Source organism: Symphalangus syndactylus, chromosome 8, assembly GCF_028878055.3.
Source record: "Symphalangus syndactylus isolate Jambi chromosome 8, NHGRI_mSymSyn1-v2.1_pri, whole genome shotgun sequence".
NCBI classification, from domain to species: domain Eukaryota; kingdom Metazoa; phylum Chordata; class Mammalia; order Primates; family Hylobatidae; genus Symphalangus; species Symphalangus syndactylus.
The window spans coordinates 145,482,256-145,503,715 of NC_072430.2; the positions used below are offsets into that span (position 1 = coordinate 145,482,256).

Consider the following 21,460-nt stretch of genomic DNA (forward strand, 5'->3'; position numbering starts at 1 on the left):
TATTAACTATATTACGATCAAAAAAAATTATAAGACAAAAAGCATTAAGAATGAGAGGATGTCTCTCAATGATAATTGGTTCCATTCATGAAGAAGATACAATTATTATAAATATTCAAGCATCTAATACAATAATGTCAATATATATAAAGCAAAAATTAAGAAACTGACGTTAATACCAATGTTAGAAAAGAAGAAAATTTCAAACTTGATTAATTAAATATCTGACTTCAGAAGTTAGGAAAAAAAATACCAAAAGATGCTGAAAAAAGTAGAAGGAAAGAGGAATAAAGGTAAAAGCCATAATTAATAAAGTAGAGATCCAAGATACAAAAGAAAGGACAAACCAAAATTAGTTCTTTGAAAAGCCTAATAAAATGTAACATGTTTAGTGGATATAGATTACAACAAAATTAATTATGTGCTTACGTATCAGCAACCAGCAATTAGAAAATGTAATTATAAAACAGATACAGAGAAAGATAAATGAAGCCAAAAGCTGTTTCCTTGAAAAGATAATTAAAATTGGGCCGGGCACAGTGGCTCACACCTGTAATCCCAGCACTTTGGGAGGCTGAGGTGGGCGGATCACAAGGTCAGGAGATCGAGACCATCCTGGCTAACACGGTGAAACCCCGTCTCTACTAAAAATACAAAAAATTAGCCGGGCAAGGTGGCGGGCGCCTGTAGTCCCAGCTACTCGGGAGGCTGAGGCAGGAGAATGATGTGAACCCAGGAGGCAGAGCTTGCAGTGAGCCGAGATCACGTCACTGCACTCCAGCCTGGGCGACACAGCAAGACTCTGTCTCAAAAAAAAAAAAAAAAAAAAAAAATCATTAACATTGATAAACCCTAGCTAGACTGATCAAGAAAAGAAGAGAAATCTAGCAAGATCAGAATGAAAAAGGAGATCCTACCTCCTGTTTAAAGTGGGGTCCTTTAAACATTAAAGATCCTACCGGTACTTCAAGGACAAGAGAACACGATGAGCAATTCTAGGCCAATGTATCTGACAATTCAAAGGAAACGGACACCCTGAAAGACAAATTACCAGAACTGACACGAGAATAATAGAAAACATATACAGCCTTATATCTGTTACATTTAATTTGTAATTAAAAACCTTCCTCAGAACAGCTGTGTCAGATTGCGTCACGGATGAATTCTACCAAATAAATGTTTAAGAAAGGAATGATACCAACTTTGTACAACCTCTTTTAGAAAGAGCTACATTTTTTTTAGAAAATGTAGGAGGGAAGAACACTTATCATTTGATACCAAACTCAATTGATACCCAGCTCATTTGATAACTTCTCAACTCACCTTGATACCAAAACCAGACGTAGACACTACAAAATTTGAAGTTACAGACTAGCATCTCTCAAGAACATAGACGCAACAATTCAAACAAAATATCACTAAGTCAAGCTCGGTACTACATAACAGGATAATACAGCCATGACCAAGTGGGACTTTTCTCAAGGACACAGGTTGGTCTAACATCTAATGTCAATCAATGTACTTCATCATATTAGGAGATGAAAGAGAAAACTATATATCTCAATAGATGCAGGAAGTTATTTGACAAATTCAACTGTGATTTAAAATTCTTAGTAAACTAAGAGTAGAAGATAATTTCCTCAACGTGATAAAGGACATCCATGAAAAACCTCAGCTCCCAGCGTACTCAGTGGTGAGACTCCACCTGGAATCCGCACAAGGCAAGGTGTCCGTTCAGTGCGTATTCCCAGCGTTGTCCTGGAGGCCCTAGACAGTGCCAGATGACAAGAAAAGGAAATAAAAGGAAGGAAAGGAAGAATTAGAGATAACATGATTGTATACATAGAAAATCCTAAGGAAATTCTACGAAAGAAGCTATAGAACTAACAAGTGAGTTCAACTAGATCACAGGATACGAGGTCAGTATACAGAACCTGTTGTAGCAGTGAACACTTTGAAATGAAAGTGTTACTTTAATAGCATCAAAAACATGATAAATTTTTAAATGCATAAAAGGAACTATAAACATAAATGTAAAAGCTAAAACTATAAACTTTTTTTTTTTTTTTTTTGAGACAGAATCTCATTCTCACCCAGGCTGGAGTGCAGTGGCACAATCTCGGCTCACAGTAACCTCCACCTCCTTGGTTCAAGCGATTCTCCTGCCTCAGTCTCCTGAGTAGCTGGGATTACAGGCACTCACCACCATGCCCAGCTAATTTTTGTATTCTTAATAGAGATAGGGTTTCACCATGTTGGCCAGGCTGGTCTGGAACTCCTGACCTCTGGTGATCCACCCGCCTTGGGCTCCCAAAGTGCTGGATTACAGGCGTGAGCCACCGCGCCCATCCCTAACTATAAACTTCTAAAAGAAAGAAATACAAAAGTGTATGAGAAAATATTTATGAGAGCTGCAATAAAGTGGTTTTGTACTTGGAAAAATATTATATTGGTTCTCTATTTCTCATACACAGGAATTAAATCCAGGTGGATTAAAGACTTGAATGTTTCTTTAAAAAAAAAAAAAAAAACTACAGGGCCAGGCACATGGCTCATGCCTATAATCCCAGCACTTTGGGAGGCCAAGGCAGGAGGATTGTTTGAGCCCAGGAGTTTGAGACCAGCCTGTGCAACACAGAGAGACACCCAACTCTACAAAAATAAACAAAAATTAACCAGGCGTAGTGGCGTGCACCTGTAGTCCCAGCTACTCAGGAGGCTGGGGTGGGAGGATCACTTGAAACCAGAGTTCAAAGCTGCAGTGAACTGTGATTGCACCACTGCATTCCAGCCTGGGTGACAGGATGAGACCCTGTCTCAAAAAAACAACGACAACAACAACAAAAAAGATATAATTTTGTGTGGAAAATATAGGTAAATATACTTTTGACTTTGGGGTAGTGGAAGACTCCTTAAGCCACAAAAATAATTTAAAAAGAAGTAATGAACATACTTTATATGAAAATTAGGAACCTAAATCCATAAACCTTAAGAAAGTGAAATATAAACTACAAAGTGGGAGAAGAGATAAATAGTCTCAAGACTACATGGAGAACTCTGATAAATCAATGAGAAAACAACCTAATAGGAAAACAGAAAAAAAACATGCATAGGCATTTCATGGAAGAAGAGATACAAAAGGCCAACAAACATAGAAATATTCTATTTCATTAGTAATCAGGGAAATGCAAATCAAAAGTGCAATGAGATATATTCAGCTGGCACATGTTCAGAAGTCTGAAAAGCCTATACTGGTGAGAATGTGGACCAACAAGATTTCTTATGCATTGCTGGCAAGAGTGTAAATCGCTAGAAGCACTTTGGAAACAATGCGGCAGTCTGCCTGCATCAACTGTGTCCCAGCAATTGCACTTCTGGGTACAAACCTAAGAAAAACTTCCATGTCTGCACCAGGAGATGGGAAAGAATATACACAGCAACATTTTTTGTAAAAGCAAAAAGTCTAGGCTGGGCATAGACTCATGCCTGTAATCCCAGCACTTTGGTAGGCTGAGGCAGGTGGATCACGAAGTCAGGAGTTCGAGACCAGCTTGGCCAACGTAGTGAAACCCCATCTCTACTAAAAATACAAAAATTAGCTGGGCATGGTGGTGGGCGCCTGTAGTCCCAGCTACTCGGGAGGCTGAGACAGGAGAATCGCTTGAACCCGGGAGGCAGAGGTTGCGGTGAGCCAAGATCATGCCACTGCACTCCAGCCTGGGCAACAAGAGCAAAACTCCATCTCAAAAAAAAAAAAAAAAGAAAACAAAAAAAAGGAAAAAGTCTAGAACCAACCCAAAGACCTAGCCAATGAAAATGGGTGAAGTATGATATAACCACACTATGTAATGTTATTCAGCAGTGAAAATCTATGAACCACACTGACCTATGGTGTGGAGTTCTCTTCTTGTTATAATGCTGAGAGAAGACAATATATATCATGATGTACTACGAATAAAGTTCATAGACAACACAAACAAATTCATTATTGTTTAGGCAATTTATAAAATTTTAAGCTAATTTTAATTACTTATTTTACTGCCAGAAAACCTAATTTTTAAAAGACAAGGAAATGATAAACCCAGAGATTCTTATCACAAGGGAAGAGAAGGGTGCACGGTCGGACGAGCACATTCACTATTCTGGCTGCCGGGGGGGGTGCTAGTCCCAGACGTCACTAAGTCATTACCATTTATTTACTTTTTAAGCATAAAATTAAACTTTAAAAAAATAAACATTTAAATTCAGGAGCACAACTCCCGCTTTAAAAGAAACCTGTGGTGAATCTTTTAAAACTAAGATTTGTCCCAGATGTACTGGTTTCATAGGTGACTATTACACATTGAAATGGCAAGATAGGACATGAGACATTTTCTGTCAAACCCCTGAGGCCTTTGTCCTGTCGGCCTGAACCATTGGAAGTAAGTCCCATAGCGTCTTCTGTGAGCCCTGGGGGTGGTTTTGAGCCTGCCCTGTCGCTTCACAGGCACAGCCAGGCACTGAGCCCCAGGCCCGCTGCCCTGCCCCGACTCCAAGGATATTCAGCCCTGGTCTCTGGCCTTTCCAAGCACTGATGACATATCATCGAATTCTGTCTGGCCCCTCAGAACTAGTTTATGTGCATCTTAATTTGGCTTAATCGTGGCCACATTGCTTTATTCTTGGGCTCTCTCCTCTCAGAAATCGATGAGTGCCGGTCTCAGCCGTGCCTGCATGGGGGCTCTTGTCAGGACCGTGTCGCTGGGTACCTGTGCCTCTGCAGCACAGGCTATGAGGGCGCCCACTGTGAGCTGGGTAAGAGGGGCCCTGGCCCCGCTGGGGTGACAGCTCCAGCACACTGGCCATGTGCCTGAGGCACTGGGTCCCCCAGACCGTTCTGTGTCTGGATCCCTGGACAGGTCTCTGTCTGGATGGCCAGGGTGGCCACTGCATGCTCTCTCGGGCCCCTGCCAGCTCTGACACCCAAGACAAAGATTTTACAAATATCCCTTCCTGCACCTCCCCAGGGGAGACTGAGAGCCCAGCTGAGAAATGCTGGCCTGGCCTCAGGGTGCAGAGAAGGTGGGCGTCGGAGAGGGCAGGTCACCGTCTCTGACACCTGGTCGGTGCTGCCAGCCAGTGGAGGGAGGGGAGGCCTGCCCCATGAGCCTTGCACACCCTTGTACCTCGCTAGGGCTCTAAGCCTGAGAAAGAAACGCAGGCTCCAGGGAGGGCAAGGCCCAGGGAGCCGTGCCCAGTCATGGCCCTGGGGAGCCTCCCATTGTGGGGTGGCCTGGAGGAAGGCATGGCCTGGAGGTGTTGCTTTGCCAGCAGGCAGTGGAGGTAGCATGCTTCCCGAGGAGGGGTGGATGTGGGGCTGATGGAAGGAAAAGCACACGTCCTGAGCAGTTACTCCCAGCTGGGAAAGGGGTAACTGAAGCCCCAGGGAATGCACCGAATCCTGGGGGCATGTAGGCGCCTCGGACCTGAGCCAGCAACACCCTTGACACCGCTTCTCTGTGCAGAGAGGGATGAGTGCCGAGCTCACCCCTGCAGAAATGGAGGCTCCTGCAGGAACCTACCGGGGGCCTATGTCTGCCGGTGCCCTGCAGGCTTCGTCGGAGTCCACTGTGAGACAGGTAGGCGCTCCCTCCAGTGGGCCCCACATGCAGAGCCTGGGCCTCTGGAAGATCAGAGAGGAGGTGGGGCATCCCCACATTCCCTGCTGGGCAGGCCACCTGGGGAGAGGGACCCCCAGGGCTGTGGCCACCTTGGGAGGGAGGGGTGGAGGTGAGGGTGCTGGGGAGGGCTGAGGGGTGGGACCTGCCCACTGCCCCTCTCTCCTGGCCTCTGCCCCTAGACTCCTCCTTTCCCTTCTTCCCGCTGTCCTCTCCTCCCTCCCCCAGACTCCCCTCTTGCGGCTTGGGCCCACTCTCTGGGTGTTCTCCAGAGGTGGACGCCTGCGACTCCAGCCCCTGCCAGCACGGAGGCCGGTGTGAGAGCGGCGGCGGGGCCTACCTGTGCGTCTGCCCAGAGAGCTTCTTCGGCTACCACTGCGAGACAGGTAGGGCGGCAAGCCCATCTGCTCCCCGCGCTCTGCCCGCTGCCTCGGAAGGCCCCTTCTCAGGCTGCAGGCCAGTGGCCCTCCGCCTGTCTCCCTTGGTCCCACAATGGTGCCTTCTAAACATCCCTATCTCCTGCGCTCACCCCCCGGACACCCCTCTTCACCCAAGGACACACCCAGGGGTGGGGCCTCACGTCCACACACAGGCCCTGCTGCCCTCGGACAGGCCAAGTTTCTTGCACACCCAGGTCTGGCCCTTCACTGTCCTTCTATCTGGAACATTCTCCCTAATCAGCCCCCAGTGGGATACCTCCTGATAAGGCCTCCCTGACCACTGACCTCCCCTCCTCAAGCAGGACTGTCACTGGGGTGGTGGCCTGTCCTGTCCTGGTCCAGTGTCTCCTCCCCTCAGCCAGTCCAGCTGGTGGCACTCAGCTGTGGAGGGTGGAGGAGCTGCTGGGTTGGGCCCCGCAGGGCAGTGGAGGTGGCAGAAGCGAAGGGAGGCAGTAGCTGTCCTGTGCCCCCCGCCCCTCCACACCCACGCAGGAGGGACCCAGTGCCCCAGGAGCAAGGGTCCGCCTGGAGCGGGGGCCCCTGGCCATGCCCCAACACACACTGCCACTTTTTCTCCCCTCAGTGAGTGACCCCTGCTTCTCCAGCCCCTGTGGGGGCCGTGGCTACTGCCTGGCCAGCAACGGCTCCCACAGCTGCACCTGCAAAGTGGGCTACACGGGCAAGGACTGCGCCAAAGGTGGGTGGCGAGGGCACCTCCGGTGAGGGAACTGTGGGGGGTCCCCTCTCCCCAGAGGGCCCAACGGTCCCCAAGGGCAGAGCATCTGGCCGCTGCTTGCCCAGGCCCCTCCCTGGATAAAACCCTCCAGTGCGCTTGAGACACTGTCACACGTTCAAAAGTATGACTGTCCTGGAGGTCCGTGGCCAGGGACAAAGAAGGGCTCTGCCAGCGATGGCTGTGTCAGACCCAAGAGCCAGACCCGACTGAGCTGCCGACGGGAGCCGGGCGTGCATGGCTGACAGCTGACCAGTCCCCTCCCCTTGTTTTGACCCAAACCCTGAAGAGCTCTTCCCACCGACGGCTCTCAAGATGGAGAGAGTGGAGGAGGCCGGGTTCTCCATCTCCTGGAACCCGCCCGACGGCCCAGCCGCCAGGCAGATGCTTGATGGCTACGCGGTCACCTACGTCTCCTCCGACGGCTCCTACCGCCGCACGGACTTTGTGGACAGGACCCGCTCCTCGCACCAGCTCCGGGCTCTGGCGGCTGGCAGGGCCTACAACATCTCCGTCTTCTCGGTGAAGCGCAACAGTAACAACAAGAATGACATCAGCAGGCCTGCCATGCTGCTGGCCCGCACGCGTGAGTGTCCCCGAGCCTGGCCGTGCCTGCCCAGCCCCTGTCCCTCAAGGGCAGCGCTGGCCCCGGCACCTGCAGGGTGGCTGTCATGCTGTCCACCTCCCTAGTTCTCCCAGCAGCAAGACAGACAGCTGAGCTGGGGGTTGGAGGCAGCACCCTGCTGCAGACAAGAGCGCCGGGAGACGGCTGTGCGGGAGTGGCCTCGGGTCCACAAGATACAGGCGTGGGATTGGGGCGCATAGAATAGAGCCAAGAGTGGGAGCAGCACAACCCCCCAAGCATGGAGCTAGGAAGTGGGACTGGGGAGGAACGGGGGCTTCCCAAAAGGTCCCTAGAAGGAGCCAGTGTGGGAGACAAGGGCCGCGGGGGTGGGCTTGGAGGGGCTGGGACTCTGGGGTGCTCTGAAGGCCTGGGGAGAGTTTGAAAGAGGCACCTGCTCACAGGGCTATGTAGGCGCTCGGATGTGCTAAGAGGAGGCATCCGTGGCTCAATCGGGAAGAGCCGTGGGGCAGGCCTTAGATGGAATGACAGACCCAGAGCCTCCACTGGAGCTGGCACTGAAAGCTGTGACCAGATGTGACCCCTGAGGAGGGGTCCTAGGAGGAGCCTCCTCAGAGCCTGAGCCGCCAAGAGAGCAGGGGAGGCCCGGGTTGTGCACAGCCTGTGGGGTTGTTGCCGTGTCGGGGAGCAGAAGATGCTGAGTGCTCTAGGGAAGGTGTCAGGGCTTAGTGGGCTTGTTTGCTGCTGGGAGGGATTCCGGGGAGGAGAAAGGAGCCCTAGAACACGGCGGTGGACAGACAGGGCCAGGGCCGGTAGAAAGCAGAGGGCTGGCCTTCCACGGAGCCTGGCCGCATCAGCTAGAGCACAGGGGATCTCGGAACAGGCTGGGCAGGAACCAAGTGGGGTGCGGGGCCATGGGGCCATGGGACTCTCACCCAACATGCCTGTGGCCTCCAGACACAGGAGCAAGAATGGGGAAGGGGTGCTAGACGCTGGAGGAAAGAGGAAAAGGTGCTGAGAGCATGGACTGCTGTGAAGTGGCGTGATGGATGGATGGGTGGGTGGCCAGGAATTCAGGGAGGCCCGAGCACCTGGCAGGGCCCCGCGGGGTGGCCACGTGAGTTTGGTGAAACCTATGCGTAGCATGGCGGGTAGGCGGAGAGGAGCTTGACGGCTCTCACGGGAGGAAGGCCTCCTGGCCACACCTGGGCCCCAGCTTGATGCCAGTGCCAAGGGCATTGAGGGACAGGAGAAGGCATTCAGGGCAGCTTGAGCCCACCCAGAGGCCCACAAGGGCCTGTCCCGCAGGAGTTGACCACCAAGGGGCTGGAGTTCCAACACAGCAAGGACACACAGCACACCTTAGCCAGTGGGGAGCCTGGGCACACGTGAGGGTGGCACTGAGCAGATGTCAGCAGGAGCTGCCAGGGGCCGAGTGGGGGTGGCTCGCCTGGGCTGTTTTAGGAAGAAGCACCTGCGAGGCTGCCGCATGTGAGATCTGCCCTCGGAAGGTATCTGGAGTGAAGACAGAGCCCACCCTGCCTGCTGCAGAGTGGGGGCTCCAGCCAGCCATGGTGGGTGGAAGGGACTGCTGTCCACAGACCGGGGTGCTGAGTTGCCAGGAGCTGAGCGCTGCCCTCTGGGCTCTGCCTGGCACATCAGCAGTGGCACTCGAGCTTTGGAGTAGACTGGCTGGGCGGGAAGCGGAGCTCACAAGTGGGCCCTTCCCTGCAGTCGCTGGGAGCTCTGTGTGTCCGTCCTCCTAGGACAGCATTGCCCAGACCAGGCCCAGATGTGTGCTCTTAGACCAAAATAGTCAACTGGCACAGACAAGAGGGGAGGTCTGGGTTACTCATGTTCAGAGGGACTCCGGCCCATCCCCTGCCATGTCACTGCCACATCTAAATGGAGACTAAGACCCCTGCCTCTGGTAAGGCAGGCTGGCCCACAGCGGGTTCTGCAGCTGTCAGCCCTGGAGGCCAGAGCCTGGGCATCCCACTCAGCTCGAGTCCCCTGAGCAGTTGATGGGACACCCTCTCCAGTACCTCTCTGTGGCCCCCAGTACCCTCCCAGGCCTGGTCTCATCTTGAGACCCTTCACTCCCCCAGGAGCAAGGAGGGGCCAGCACCTGCTGAGCAGCCCATTCCCCCTAGGACCCCGCCCTGTGGAAGGCTTCGAGGTCACCAATGTGACGGCTAGCACCATCTCAGTGCAGTGGGTCCTGCACAGGATCCACCATGCCACCGTCAGTGGGGTCCGCGTGTCCATCCGCCACCCTGAGGCCCTCAGGGACCAGGCCACCGATGTGGACAGGAGTGTGGACAGGTTCACCTTTGGGTAAGAAGGGACACCCAGAGCATGGGGCTGGGGTGAGGGCAGGGGTGGGGGCTCGGGGACACGGGGCCCGGGTCTCGGGCACATTCTCTGTGTGTGGACTGTGCACCTGCCACTCCTCACCCGAGCGGAGGCAAAGGTCTCAGGTGAGCCAGCCTCAGACCCTGGAGGCTTCACTCCCGCCTCACCTCATCAGGGCTGCCAAGGGAGGATACACCTTGATAGTGTTTTAAAGTGTCCAAAAAGAGCAGGAAAAGCTCTGAAAACCTGGGGGCACACTTTCCACACAGATCACGAGAGTGACTTGGCCCCTCAGAGAGCAGCGGCCAGCAAGGGTAGATGGTAACAGCCCCAAGCTCAGTCCCACAGTGGACCCCTGTGATTTGGTCGCCAACCAGAAAGCTTCTGATTCATGCTCAGCACAGGCAGGGGTGCCAGGAAAGACCGGAGAGCGAGTGGGAAGGAAGACTCCAGCCAGCAGCTTCCTGGGGCTGGGGCTGGCATCGGCCTCACGTTGCTCCGTGGTTTCCTGAGAATTTACATCAACTCACCTGTGCTGAGGGCCCGTCCCCCATCCCTGCACAGCGACCACTTCCCCCTTCTCTGGCCTCTCCCATCTGAACACCGACCCTCTGACCATACTGTAGCAGCCCCAAGTGCACCCGATCCTCCTCCACTTCCCAGACCATGGGTTGGCTTCCCACCCTAGGAGCACACGGCTCTGAGGGCCGTGAGTCTGCCCCTCGTGGAGGTCGTCTGGGCCACCAGCAGCAGGACGACCTCCCCCCGGTCACCTCCTGCCTGGGGGAGCTGCGGTCTGGCAGCAGAGTCACACACAGGTCCCAGACGTCCCTGTTCTCTGTCACCTCCTGCCCACAGGGCCCTGCTGCCTGGGAGGAGGTACACCATCCAGCTGACCACCCTCAGTGGGCTAAGGGGAGAGGAGCACCCCACGGAGAGCCTGGCCACTGCGCCGACGCACGTGTGGACCCGTGAGTAGAGCAGTGCGGCCCCCGGCACACGAAAGGCCATCTTCTAGAAGCTCTGGCTTCCTTCCAGCCTCCCCTAGTCCTCTCCAAAGCGTCCACAACAGCAGAAACCCAGCCCCTAGCCTCCCAGACGTCTCTTCCGCTGGGGCCACTGAGCAGGGACCACTGGGCAGGAGCCGCTGGGCTGGGCCGGGCCTTGTGCTGGGACAGCTGTCCAGGGCAGTCTCCATCTGTAAAGGCTCCTGGTAGCTCCTCAGCATGGAGTTCCTACTGGACACCGACCAGAGGGCCAGAGGAACTCCCTGGGCCAGGGATACCCACGCTGTCCAGGGCCCTTGTACCTTGCAACCAGCCCCCTCTAGCTAAGCTCCCTAAGCTCCTGGTGTCACTAGGCCCACACCCCCTCCCCAGTGAATGGGAGGGGCGACAGCATAGACAGTCAGCGCGCAGGGGAGGGACGGGTGAACTGGGCAGAGGGGAGGCTGCAGCTCCCTCTGTGAGGAACAGAGGCTTGAGCAGGCCCCTGCCCACCTGTGCACTCGGATGCTGCCCGCCTGGGAAGGCACGGGAAAGGCTAGTGGGGCAGAGGAGTCTGCACAGGGCTCCACGCAGCCAGGCTCAGGGGAACCGACAGTGCCGCAGGGAGGGCGCCAGCTGACAGGCCAGGGCCTGGGGGCTTCACAGCGTGGATCCTAACCCGAGGGGTGGGTGGCAACCGGGGGCCTGCAGGCCTCTCGGTTGGGAGATTCTGCTGTACGTGCTAGCCCACACCCCGCCTCGGCACTGTACCATTCTCCATAATAAAGAATCTGGCTTCCAGCAAGGCTGCAGCAGCCCATGTCGGGTTCTCAAACTGTGTTCTTACCAGAAGACCCTGTGGGCACCCCCTCACCTCTCCCTGCCCCTGCCTCATCCAGGGCCCCTGCCTCCAGCAAACCTGACCGCCGCCCGAGTCACTGCCACCTCTGCCCACGTGGTCTGGGATGCCCCGACTCCAGGCAGCTTGCTGGAGGCTTATGTCATCAATGTGACCACCAGCCAGAGCACCAAGAGCCGCTATGTCCCCAACGGAAAGCTGGTGTCCTACACCGTGCGCGACCTGCTGCCGGGACGGCGGTACCAGCTCTCCGTGACAGCAGTGCAGAGCACGGAGCTGGGGCCGCTGCACAGCGAGCCCGCCCACCTCTACATCATCACCTGTGAGTGCCGCGGGCCCTGCGCGTGGGCGGGGGCGGTGTTTGCCAGCCCTCCACCCTGTCCAGGACTGACCTGGCCCTGCAAGGGCCTGGGATGCCAGGCAGACAGCCTAGAAACAGGACCGTGTTAGCAGGGGAGGAGTCTGTGTATGAAAGTGGAGGCTTTTCAAACCCACGAGGAAAGGAAGGACTCATGGGCAGGTGGCACCAACAACTTAATAAGCACATGGAGCCTCAGCTTGTTCCAGACCCTCCCATAGATCCCAGACGGGCCGAGCACCACCTGAAAACAGGTGCCGAGGGTGGCAGCGAGGAGGAAGCCCCCGGAAGTGGCCTTGCAGTCCAGGCCTGACCCATGAAGAGCCACTGGACACAGACAGACAAACGGCCAGGAGGCCACAGGCGGGGGCCTGCAAGGCAGGCAGGAATGCTGGGGCACAGAGGCACAGGGCAGAAGCCACTCGGAGTGGGGACAGAGGCTCCGAAGGGCTCAGGTCTGCTCCCAAGTGCAGAGGTGGCCCTTCCAGGCTCCACCAGTGTCCCGAACGCCCCACTTACGTCTTCCAAGTTCACCGAAGGAGCTGTGGGAAAATGCAGGAGCGGAACAGGGAGAGAAGAAAGAGACGGAGACAAGCAGGGAGGAGAGGCCACGGCCAGACAGGGCAGCGCAGGGGGCGGCTCTCCGGGGAGGAGAGGGCTCCAACCCCAGGCTCCTCCCTAACCCGTGAGGCTGTGCTGGGGACATGAAGTGCATGAGCTTGGCAAGTTCTCAGACTCAACCCTGCCACCCCCACCAGCTTGGGGCCAAGTGCACCAGCCAGGCAGAAGGGGCAGGCTGGGACCTCTGTGAGCCGGCGTCAGAGTGAGAGGGAAGGGGGGCTCACGGGGAAGGAGGGCCCAGCGTGGGAGGCTGAAGGACGCTGTTAGGGTGACAGATGCGCCCTCACTCTCCGGGCATATGCTGCGGTGGGGACTCCCAGCTGAAGCGTCCCATCAGGAGGCCACTGGGAGAACCACTGTGCCTCCAGGGCAGCCTGGGACCTGAGTCCGAGCCCGAGTGCCCAGCCCCTTGAGAACTTGAGTGACGGGCAGGGGCCTAGACTCAGCCCTGCCTCACAATTCTCAGGCCCGTGCATGCCTGTGTCATGGCTGCACATGGCTCCTCCTCAGAAGGGATGCAACCGGTGGGCTGGAAGGGAACCCGGGGCATCTGAGGAAGCCACAAGCACCTTGGATGACCACGGCCCATGCACACGCCCCCCCTTCCCTTCTCCAAGCATGGCTGAGTGTGAGGGGCACCTCCCATGCCACAGGGGCAGGGACAGGAGCAGAGGGCAGCCCCAGACCAGCCCCTTCCTCCCGCCTGCTCTGCAGCCCCCAGGGATGGCGCCGACAGACGCTGGCACCAGGGAGGACACCACCCTCGAGTGCTCAGGAACAGACCGCCCCCGGCGCGCCTGCCGGAGCTGCGCCTGCTCAATGACCACGGCGCCCCCGAGACCCCCACCCAGCCCCCCAGGTACATGCCCCACTCGTTGGCCCCATCGCCCAAGGCGGCTCTTGGACTGTGGTGACCCTTCCACCCTCTCTGCAGGTTCTCGGAGCTTGTGGACGGCAGAGGAAGAGTGAGCGCCAGGTTCGGCGGCTCACCCAGCAAAGCAGCCACCATGAGATCACGTGAGTGCCGGGCCTCCCTACCCACCTCGGTGGCCAACCCTCGTCCTCACTGCCACTCTCACCAGGCCCTGTCCCCTACATGATGAGCCCACCCCCACCGCCCAGTGCAGTCTCCAGCCAGGGACCCCCACCCTGACTGTGCGCAAGGCGCGGGGCCCGTGGGGTGCCGGCAGCATGCACCTCCATGGCGGGAGGGGCAGCTCATGAGGGCCTCACGTCAGTGTGTGGGCTGGAGGCACATGCTGCTGGTAGGGCATGCAAGAGAAGATAAACATTTTAGAAGCAGGTCTGAGACATTACAACAGCTTTATTCGCCAAAGTAGGGCTCTGAGCTTTGTTTTAGTAAGCCATGGGCAGGAGGCCGTGAGGGTCTAACCCACCACTCTGAGTGTGGTCCAGCAAATCCTCCGCCACTGTCCTAGCAAGATCTTCCCGGTGGCAGCAAGGCCAATGGACCCAGGTGCCTTGGCCCCTTCCCACCGGCTTTACTGGGTGAGTGCCGCTCTGGGAATCTGCCTATGATTCTGACACAGAAGCCCTGAGACATGTTGGCAGGAGTGAGGCAGGCGCGACCCTGCCCCAGAGGGGACCTCTCTGGCCCTTGCCTCTCACCTGGAAGTCCAGGTGCTCATCCTCATGGAATTCCCCAACAGAGCCTAGTCACCAGTTTAATGAACATATTCTGCGCAAAAACTCCTCAGGCAGGGGAGGGAGGGAAATGCAGCAAGGAGAGTGACAAGGAGGGACCAGAGCCCTGGGGTTGCTGCTGCGTGGTGAGCAGGGGAGAGAGCCCCCAGCAAGGTGTCTGGGGAGAGGGCAGGCAGCTGCCCGGGATGCCCAGTGGTGGGCAGGTGAGATCTGGAGTACAGAGGGGGCCCGTTGTACTTGCAGCTATGGAAGCAGATGTCAAGTGCCCAAGGGTGCGGTTGAGATCCCTGCATAGAGTGATGCAGTTGGGGGTGAGGGCATGAGGAAGGTCAGTACAGACTGAGGACAGCTCAGAGAGAGCAGGGGGTGCCGCAGGCTCCAAGAAGCAGGGGTGGAGGGAGAGGAATGCAGAATTTGACCCTAAGAAGAAAGCAACCGCATCAGCCGTGAGGATGGGGCCTCTCAGCATGATCACTGGTGGCCGTCCCTGAAGCAGCTCTGAGGGGCCCTGCAAGTGGAAGGCTCAGCCCCAACAGAGGGTCAGCAGGAGCGTGAGGGCCAGCCCTTCAGGGGAGGCAGCGCTGGGGCCGACAGGTGCTGGGGCCACGCAGGGAGCCTGGTCCCCACCAGGACATCCGTGCTCCCTGAGGTATAGAAGCACTCAAAATGGTGACCCCAGGACCATCCCAGGTGCAAAGCAGCTGCGCCATGTGGTCACCGCCTGGCTTCTCCTAGAACCCACAGCCTCGGTGCAGCTCGAGAACACGGAGGAAGCTCCCAAGCAGGTCAGCCTGACCCTCCAGCTCCCTGAACACGGCAACAAGGACATCGGAAGTAAGTCAGCAGCGCTGGTGGGGACTTTGGGACTGACTGCTCTCAGGGACCTTAGAGGCTGCAGGCAGGAGGGACCACCCACGGTGAGGAACCAGGAGGCACAGAGCCTACCTGAGGGGAGGCCGCGCGCCAGGCACCCCGGTGTGGGAAGATGGGGGGAAGCTACACCACCCAAACAGTGGGACCCCACAGACGGGAACAGGCCAGGGGGCAGGACCCACCCAAACCACCCAGAGTCTGAGCTAGAGAGACTGGCTTTGCCGCTGCCTCCCCTCCCCTCCCCTCCCCTCCCCTCCCCTCCCCTCCCCTCCCCTCCTTCGCTTCCACATGCAACAGAGCCCACCCCAGCCCCTGCCTCTGGGCCCCTCGCCCCTCTCGTCTCCAAAGAGGAGAAGGATGGGGGAAGCATCAGGATTCGGGCAGAGTCAGGATGGGGGAAGCAGAGGGAGCAGCCACTGGGTGAGCCCCAGCTTGAGGATCAGCTGGGCCCTGCGGACACTCAGGTTATGCAGGACCTGAACTGTCTCCTAGTCCGGGGCTCTGCCTCATGAGAATCGAGGCCAGCATGGCCCTGCGGGCACCAAGCATCTGCTGAGCACCTGCAGGAAGAGTTCCCAGATGCTCGCGAGGCAGTTCCCCTTCGGGCAGCATCAGTGCTTGTGTGTTCCTCACCCTGAGTCAGACTCTGCCTTTCTCCTGGTTCTAATCCTTTGGGGCTGTGTCCTCTATGGACAGCTCTCCTAGCACCCGGTGACCTGTTCTCCCCTGAGTCCCACCACAGACTCAGATTGGGATCACCCCTCAACCCAACCCCAAAGAAGGCCTAGTACTTGGTAAAGGTGTGAGCCGCTGAGCGTGGTCTCACCCGCAAGCCATGCCCCCAGCTTGTCAAGGACATCTGTACACATCAAGGGCACCTGCGGTGCCAGAGGGTGCGTTTGTAAGTGGCGGTTTCGCTGAACCCTAAGTTCACATTCCCCCCTCACCATATGAGGTCTGGACTTGCTGCTAGCCCCCGTGAGCACCAGGAGGACTGGTTTGTGCATCCGACGCAGTGAGTGAAGTATTCTCTTAATTAAGGTGTGGCCCATTCAGAGTGAAGACTCGTGTGTCTTGATCTTTAAGTGAACTAAAACAAACATTTCATCAGATGGTTTGCATTATGTCAGCCCCTTTAAATACCAGGTGTTCATTTCCTAGAACTCAGAAATTGGAGGGGCATGTGTTACTCTCCTGGGTCTCTTCCGCAGGAGAGATTCAAGATGACCCCCAGGCTGGCCCCGAGGTCACTACAGTCACGTGGTGTTTGCCAGCATGAGATGCTCATGCCCTGGTGGGTGCAAAATGATTTTAAGTGATAACATGAAAAGTAGACGCTTTAATGGCCCCTCAGCGCGCAAAGCTTGTCGTGATCTTTGGTTCAAGTTGCACGCTCACGCTAGCTACCTTTTATTTAGTTGTTAGCCTTTGAATAATGACTTTAAGTCAAGAACCCAACCTATAAACTTGAATGTGAACAATACCTTCTCCCTTGCCGTCCGCTGCTCTCTGCCCTCAGTTAACCATGATCCGGAACTTTGTGCCTAGAATTCCTTTGTTTTTTTCGGAGTGGAAGGTGGGGAGAGTGATTTTATTGTGCATATATGTATGGCAGAACAATACGTGAGTTTTCTTTGCAAGATAATTATCTTGCCGTGTGTGATCGTTAGACCTGTGTTTTCACTCTGCTTTCTCAGACGGAGGTTGGCCCATGCGGTCTGGGCGGCTGCGGCTTATTCACACCCACTATTGAGCACAGAGTCCACTGAGTGAACTGACCAGCTCTCCCCTCTCTGTGCAGAGAACATGTAGGTTGTGTTTGGTATGAGCAGTGCTGCAGCAGATGTTCCTGCACAGGTTTTCCAGTACGTGTGCGAGAGTGGAAAAGCTGGATCTAGGATGAGGATGTGTGAATGCCCAAATTACACGAGAACTAAGTCATTTTCTAAGATAGCAGTGCGCTGCCTCCAGCAGTGATGAAGACATGCAGTGAATCCAGTCTCTAGAACTAGGTTTAGCCGGGTTTGCAGATCCTGCAGGCAGAATGGGTGGGATGCACACCCCTGGGATCTGGGTTTGCGTCTCCTGAGCACTGATGTGACTGAGCCTCTCTTCATGGGCATCCACCAAAGGTGTTTGCTTCTGTGAAATGCCTGATCATGCCTTTTGACTTTTTGCTGGGTTATTTGTACTCTTCTCATTCATTTGTCAAAATTCTTATATGTTTTGATACTGATCATTTGTCAGGTCTGTGTTCTGCAGGTATCTTCTTCCAGCCTCTGGCTTGTCTTTCCCTATTCTTGGTGGTACTTCCTAATAGAGAAAAGTTCATAATCAAATTTATCGAGCATTAGTGGTTAACAACTTGGGGGCCTTCTTTAAAAAATATCCTTCCCCACACGAAAGTTAGAAAGTTATTCATGTATATTTTTTTCTCAAAGATTTAAAGTTTTGCTTTTGACATGTAAGTCATTAATCTATCTGAAGTAGACTGTGTGTGTGGGAAATTGGGCTGCAATTTCATTTTTTATGCATATGGGTAAACTGGATTTTTCATCTCTTCATGCTAAAAAGTCCCTTTTTCCCCCACTGTCAGCATCAAAATTCGTTTCCTTCACTCTTCATCTTCAGAAGTATCATTGCTACCCTTGGCCTTTTTTCTGCCACATATACACCTTCAAATCTTCTAGTCACACTCAATGGAAATGGCCTTTGAGATAATGACTGGGTGTGCATTGAATCCATTGACCATTTTTGTGAAAACCGACATCTTTAGGATAGTAAGTCTATATCCATGGACATGGGATATCTCTCCATATATGACATTATGACTTATTTAATGTCTTTCAGCAAAGTTTTATATGGAATTCCGATTTATTCCTAGGTATTTTATAGTTTGATACTATTATATAGCTTGATACTAGTATATACTTTAAAACATTACTTTTCCTGATTATTTATTACTGGAGTATAGATATTTATTTGACTTTTGCATACTGACCTAATAGCCAGCCATCTTGCCAAATCTCCTATTCTTGTCCTACATTCTTTGGGGTTTTCTATATAAAATTATATCCTTTTAAAGGTTAATCGTTTGCCGTTTAAAAGTCAGACCTGCTCACACCTGTGATCCCAGCACTTCGGGAGGCCTGGGCAGGCGAATCACTTGAGGCCAGGGAAGAGTTTGAGACGAGCCTGGCCAACATGGCAAAACCTGTTTCTACTAAAAATACAAAAAGTAGCCGGGCATGGTGGAGCTCGCCTGTAATCCAGCTACTCGGGAGCTTGAGGCATAAGAATTGCTTGAACCTGGGAGGCAGAGGTTTCAGTGAGCTGCGATCACGCCACTGCACTCTAGCCTGGGTGGCAGAAGAAGACCCTGTCTCAAACATAACAAATAAATTAAAACCCAGACCTACAGCTCACCTGATTTTTGTATAAAGTAGCAGCTAGTTCTTTTTCTTATGCATGCTCATTACCTCCACACAGCACTGCAGTGCCAACTGTGCTGTCAATCTGGTGTTCACACATGCATGGGTCCATTTCTGGGTTCACTCCTCTGTTTTGTGGTTTTACCTTCTTTGAGCCAATAGCAACTACTTTAATGATGGCAGCTTTGGTGCTACTTGCTGTGCTGTGGGGCCCGGAGTCCTCCCAACTTGACCGTCAAGCGTGTCTCACCTGTTCTTAGTCCTTTGCTTGCTTATGAAAGTTTAGGATCAGCTTGTGAAGTTCCACAAAGTACTTGCTGGGACTTTAAATGGCCAAACCTCTGAGGCCCTGTGTGCCTGTAAAAATTCTTATTAGCCCTCACATCTGAAGGACAGTTTGGATGGATATAAACTTCTAGGTGCGAAGTCCCCTGCTTGTTCACTTCTTCAAATATTAGTCCATTGTCATCTGTGTCCAGTATCGCTGCCACAATTGTTAACTATTATTTCCTGGTAGGATAATCTCATTCTCCCTGGAAGCTGTTAGACTTTATTTTTCTCAAGAAAAGGAGGATCCCCAGAGAGTCCCATGTACCCCCCAAAGCACAGTTAACACTCCTGACTGGTGTTTCCTCCCCAAGCAACTATCCAAGTCAGGACTGCACCTCAAGCCCAAGGGAGAATCTCATGGAGAGGAGGCAGGTTCTCGAGATTGTAGCTGGTCATCCTAGAGGTTTGGAGGGGCAGAAGCAAAGGAGTGCGTGCTGAAACTAGTCAGATTATTCCTGTTTTCCCCAGCGTCTCGCCCCAGCAGGGCTCCTGGACTAGCTTGGTTTTATCCCCCTAGATAGCTGCACCAGTGGTTTGGGTGGCCGCCACTGAGAAAGACAGGCAGTTGCCTTCCCTATATAATACCAGGCAAGGGCAGAATGTAAGCCGCTGTGCTCTGTAATTTATCCTCAGCCTGCAGCCACATCCCTGTTCCCCAACCCATTCAAAGCAGCCTTCTGTTTTTATTTATGTGTGAGTGTGCGACCATAAACCCAGGATTTAGTGTTGATGTCTACACAGGACAAGGCTGTGGTGGGCAGCTCTCTGGTGACCTCCCATCCTGTGGCTGCATGAGCCGCAGGCGTAGAGCCCAGCAGCCCAAGAACGGTGCAAGTGTCTGTCACAGTCTCTGTAGCCACAACTGTCCCACACACGGCAGGTAAGCACTGATGATAGTAGCTCATGGATTCTAAACACCCCTGCACGTAGCCATATTCTGTAGGGCTGCTGTTAAGATGTCTCTGGACAGTTGTGTACCATGTCTAAAATTCATGTAGAATTGCAAGGGACCCAGAAAAATAAAACAATTCTGAAAAAGAGGAAAAAAGTAGGAGGATTCACACCTCCTAATGTCGGAAGTTGCTACAAAGCAATGGTAATGGAGTCAGTGTGGTAATGGATTAAGGATAGGCATTTAGATCCGTGGAAATGAACTGAGAGTCCACAGCCGGGCACGGTGCTCACGCCTGTAATCCCAGCGCTTTGGGAGGCCGAGGTGGGTGGATCACCAGGTCAGGAGATGGAGACCACGGTGAAACCCCGTCTCTACTAAAAATACAAAAAATTAGCCGGGTGCGGTGGCGGGCACCTGGAGTCCCAGCTACTCGGGAGGCTGAGGCAGGAGAATGGCGTGAACCCGGGAGGCAGAGCTTGCAGTGAGCCAAGAGCGTGCCACTGCACTCCAGCCTGGGCGACAGAGCGAGACTCCATCTAAAAAAAAAAAAAAGAATTGAGAGTCCGGAAATAAACCACACATCAATGGCCAACTGACTTCAACAAGGGGGCCAAGACCATTCAATGTGGAAGGAATAGTCTTCTCAGCAAATGGTGCTGGGACAGCTGGATATCCACGTGCAAAAAGAATGAGGCCGGACCCCTCGTACCATATACCTCATAACACAAATTAACACAAATTGACCAACAACCTAAATGTTAGGAGCTAAAACCAAAACTCTTAGAAGAAAACATAGGAGTAAATCTTCATGACCTTGGATCATGAGGGCCCTTTGGCTCAACAATAAAAGTGAGCAACAACAAAAATCTATATGTAAACTGCTCTTCATCAAAACTTAAAACTTCTGTGCCTCAAAGGATGCCATCAAGGAAGTGACATGACAACCTGTGGAGTGGAGGAAACATGCAAATCACACCTGATCAGAGACTCATATCGAAATAAAGAGCTCTGACAACTGAACAATAAAAACACAACCCAATTCACACATGGGCAAATCACACCTGATCAGAGACTCATATCTAAATAAAGAGCTCTGACAACTGAACGATAAAAAGACAACCCAATTCACACATGGGCAAATCACACCTGATCAGAGACCCTTATCTAAATAAAGAGCTCTGACAACTGAACAATAAAAAGACAACCCAATTCACACATGGGCAAATCACACCTGATCAGAGACCCTTACCTAAATAAAGAGCTTTGACAACTGAACAATAAAAAGACAACCCAATTCACACATGGGCAAATCACACCTGATCAGAGACTCATATCTAAATAAAGAGCTCTGACAACTGAACAATAAAAAGACAACCCAATTCACACATGGGCAAATCACACCTGATCAGAGACCCTTATCTAAATAAAGAGCTCTGACAACTGAACAATAAAAAGACAACCCAATTCACACATGGGCAAATCACACCTGATCAGAGACCCTTATCTAAATAAAGAGCTCTGACAACTGAACAATAAAAAGACAACCCAATTCACACATGGGCAAATCACACCTGATCAGAGACTCATATCTAAATAAAGAGCTCTGACAACTGAACAATAAAAAGACAACCCAATTCACACATGGGCAAATCACACCTGATCAGAGACCCTTAT

General features: G+C 53.4%; 1 protein-coding gene across 1 annotated transcript in view; it reads left to right on the forward strand.

The window, feature by feature from the left end:
• The window catches only part of SNED1 (sushi, nidogen and EGF like domains 1), a 99,223-nt gene that overhangs the window by 57,601 nt on the left and 20,162 nt on the right, over positions 1-21,460 (forward strand). The window contains exons 17-27 of the mRNA XM_063645424.1: positions 4,681-4,794; positions 5,505-5,618; positions 5,930-6,043; positions 6,681-6,794; positions 7,120-7,416; positions 9,567-9,750; positions 10,627-10,739; positions 11,654-11,935; positions 13,307-13,451; positions 13,527-13,609; positions 14,993-15,091. Of these exons, the coding sequence (XP_063501494.1) occupies positions 4,681-4,794; positions 5,505-5,618; positions 5,930-6,043; positions 6,681-6,794; positions 7,120-7,416; positions 9,567-9,750; positions 10,627-10,739; positions 11,654-11,935; positions 13,307-13,451; positions 13,527-13,609; positions 14,993-15,091 (1,659 nt within the window). The remainder of the gene's footprint in view (positions 1-4,680; positions 4,795-5,504; positions 5,619-5,929; positions 6,044-6,680; positions 6,795-7,119; positions 7,417-9,566; positions 9,751-10,626; positions 10,740-11,653; positions 11,936-13,306; positions 13,452-13,526; positions 13,610-14,992; positions 15,092-21,460) is intronic.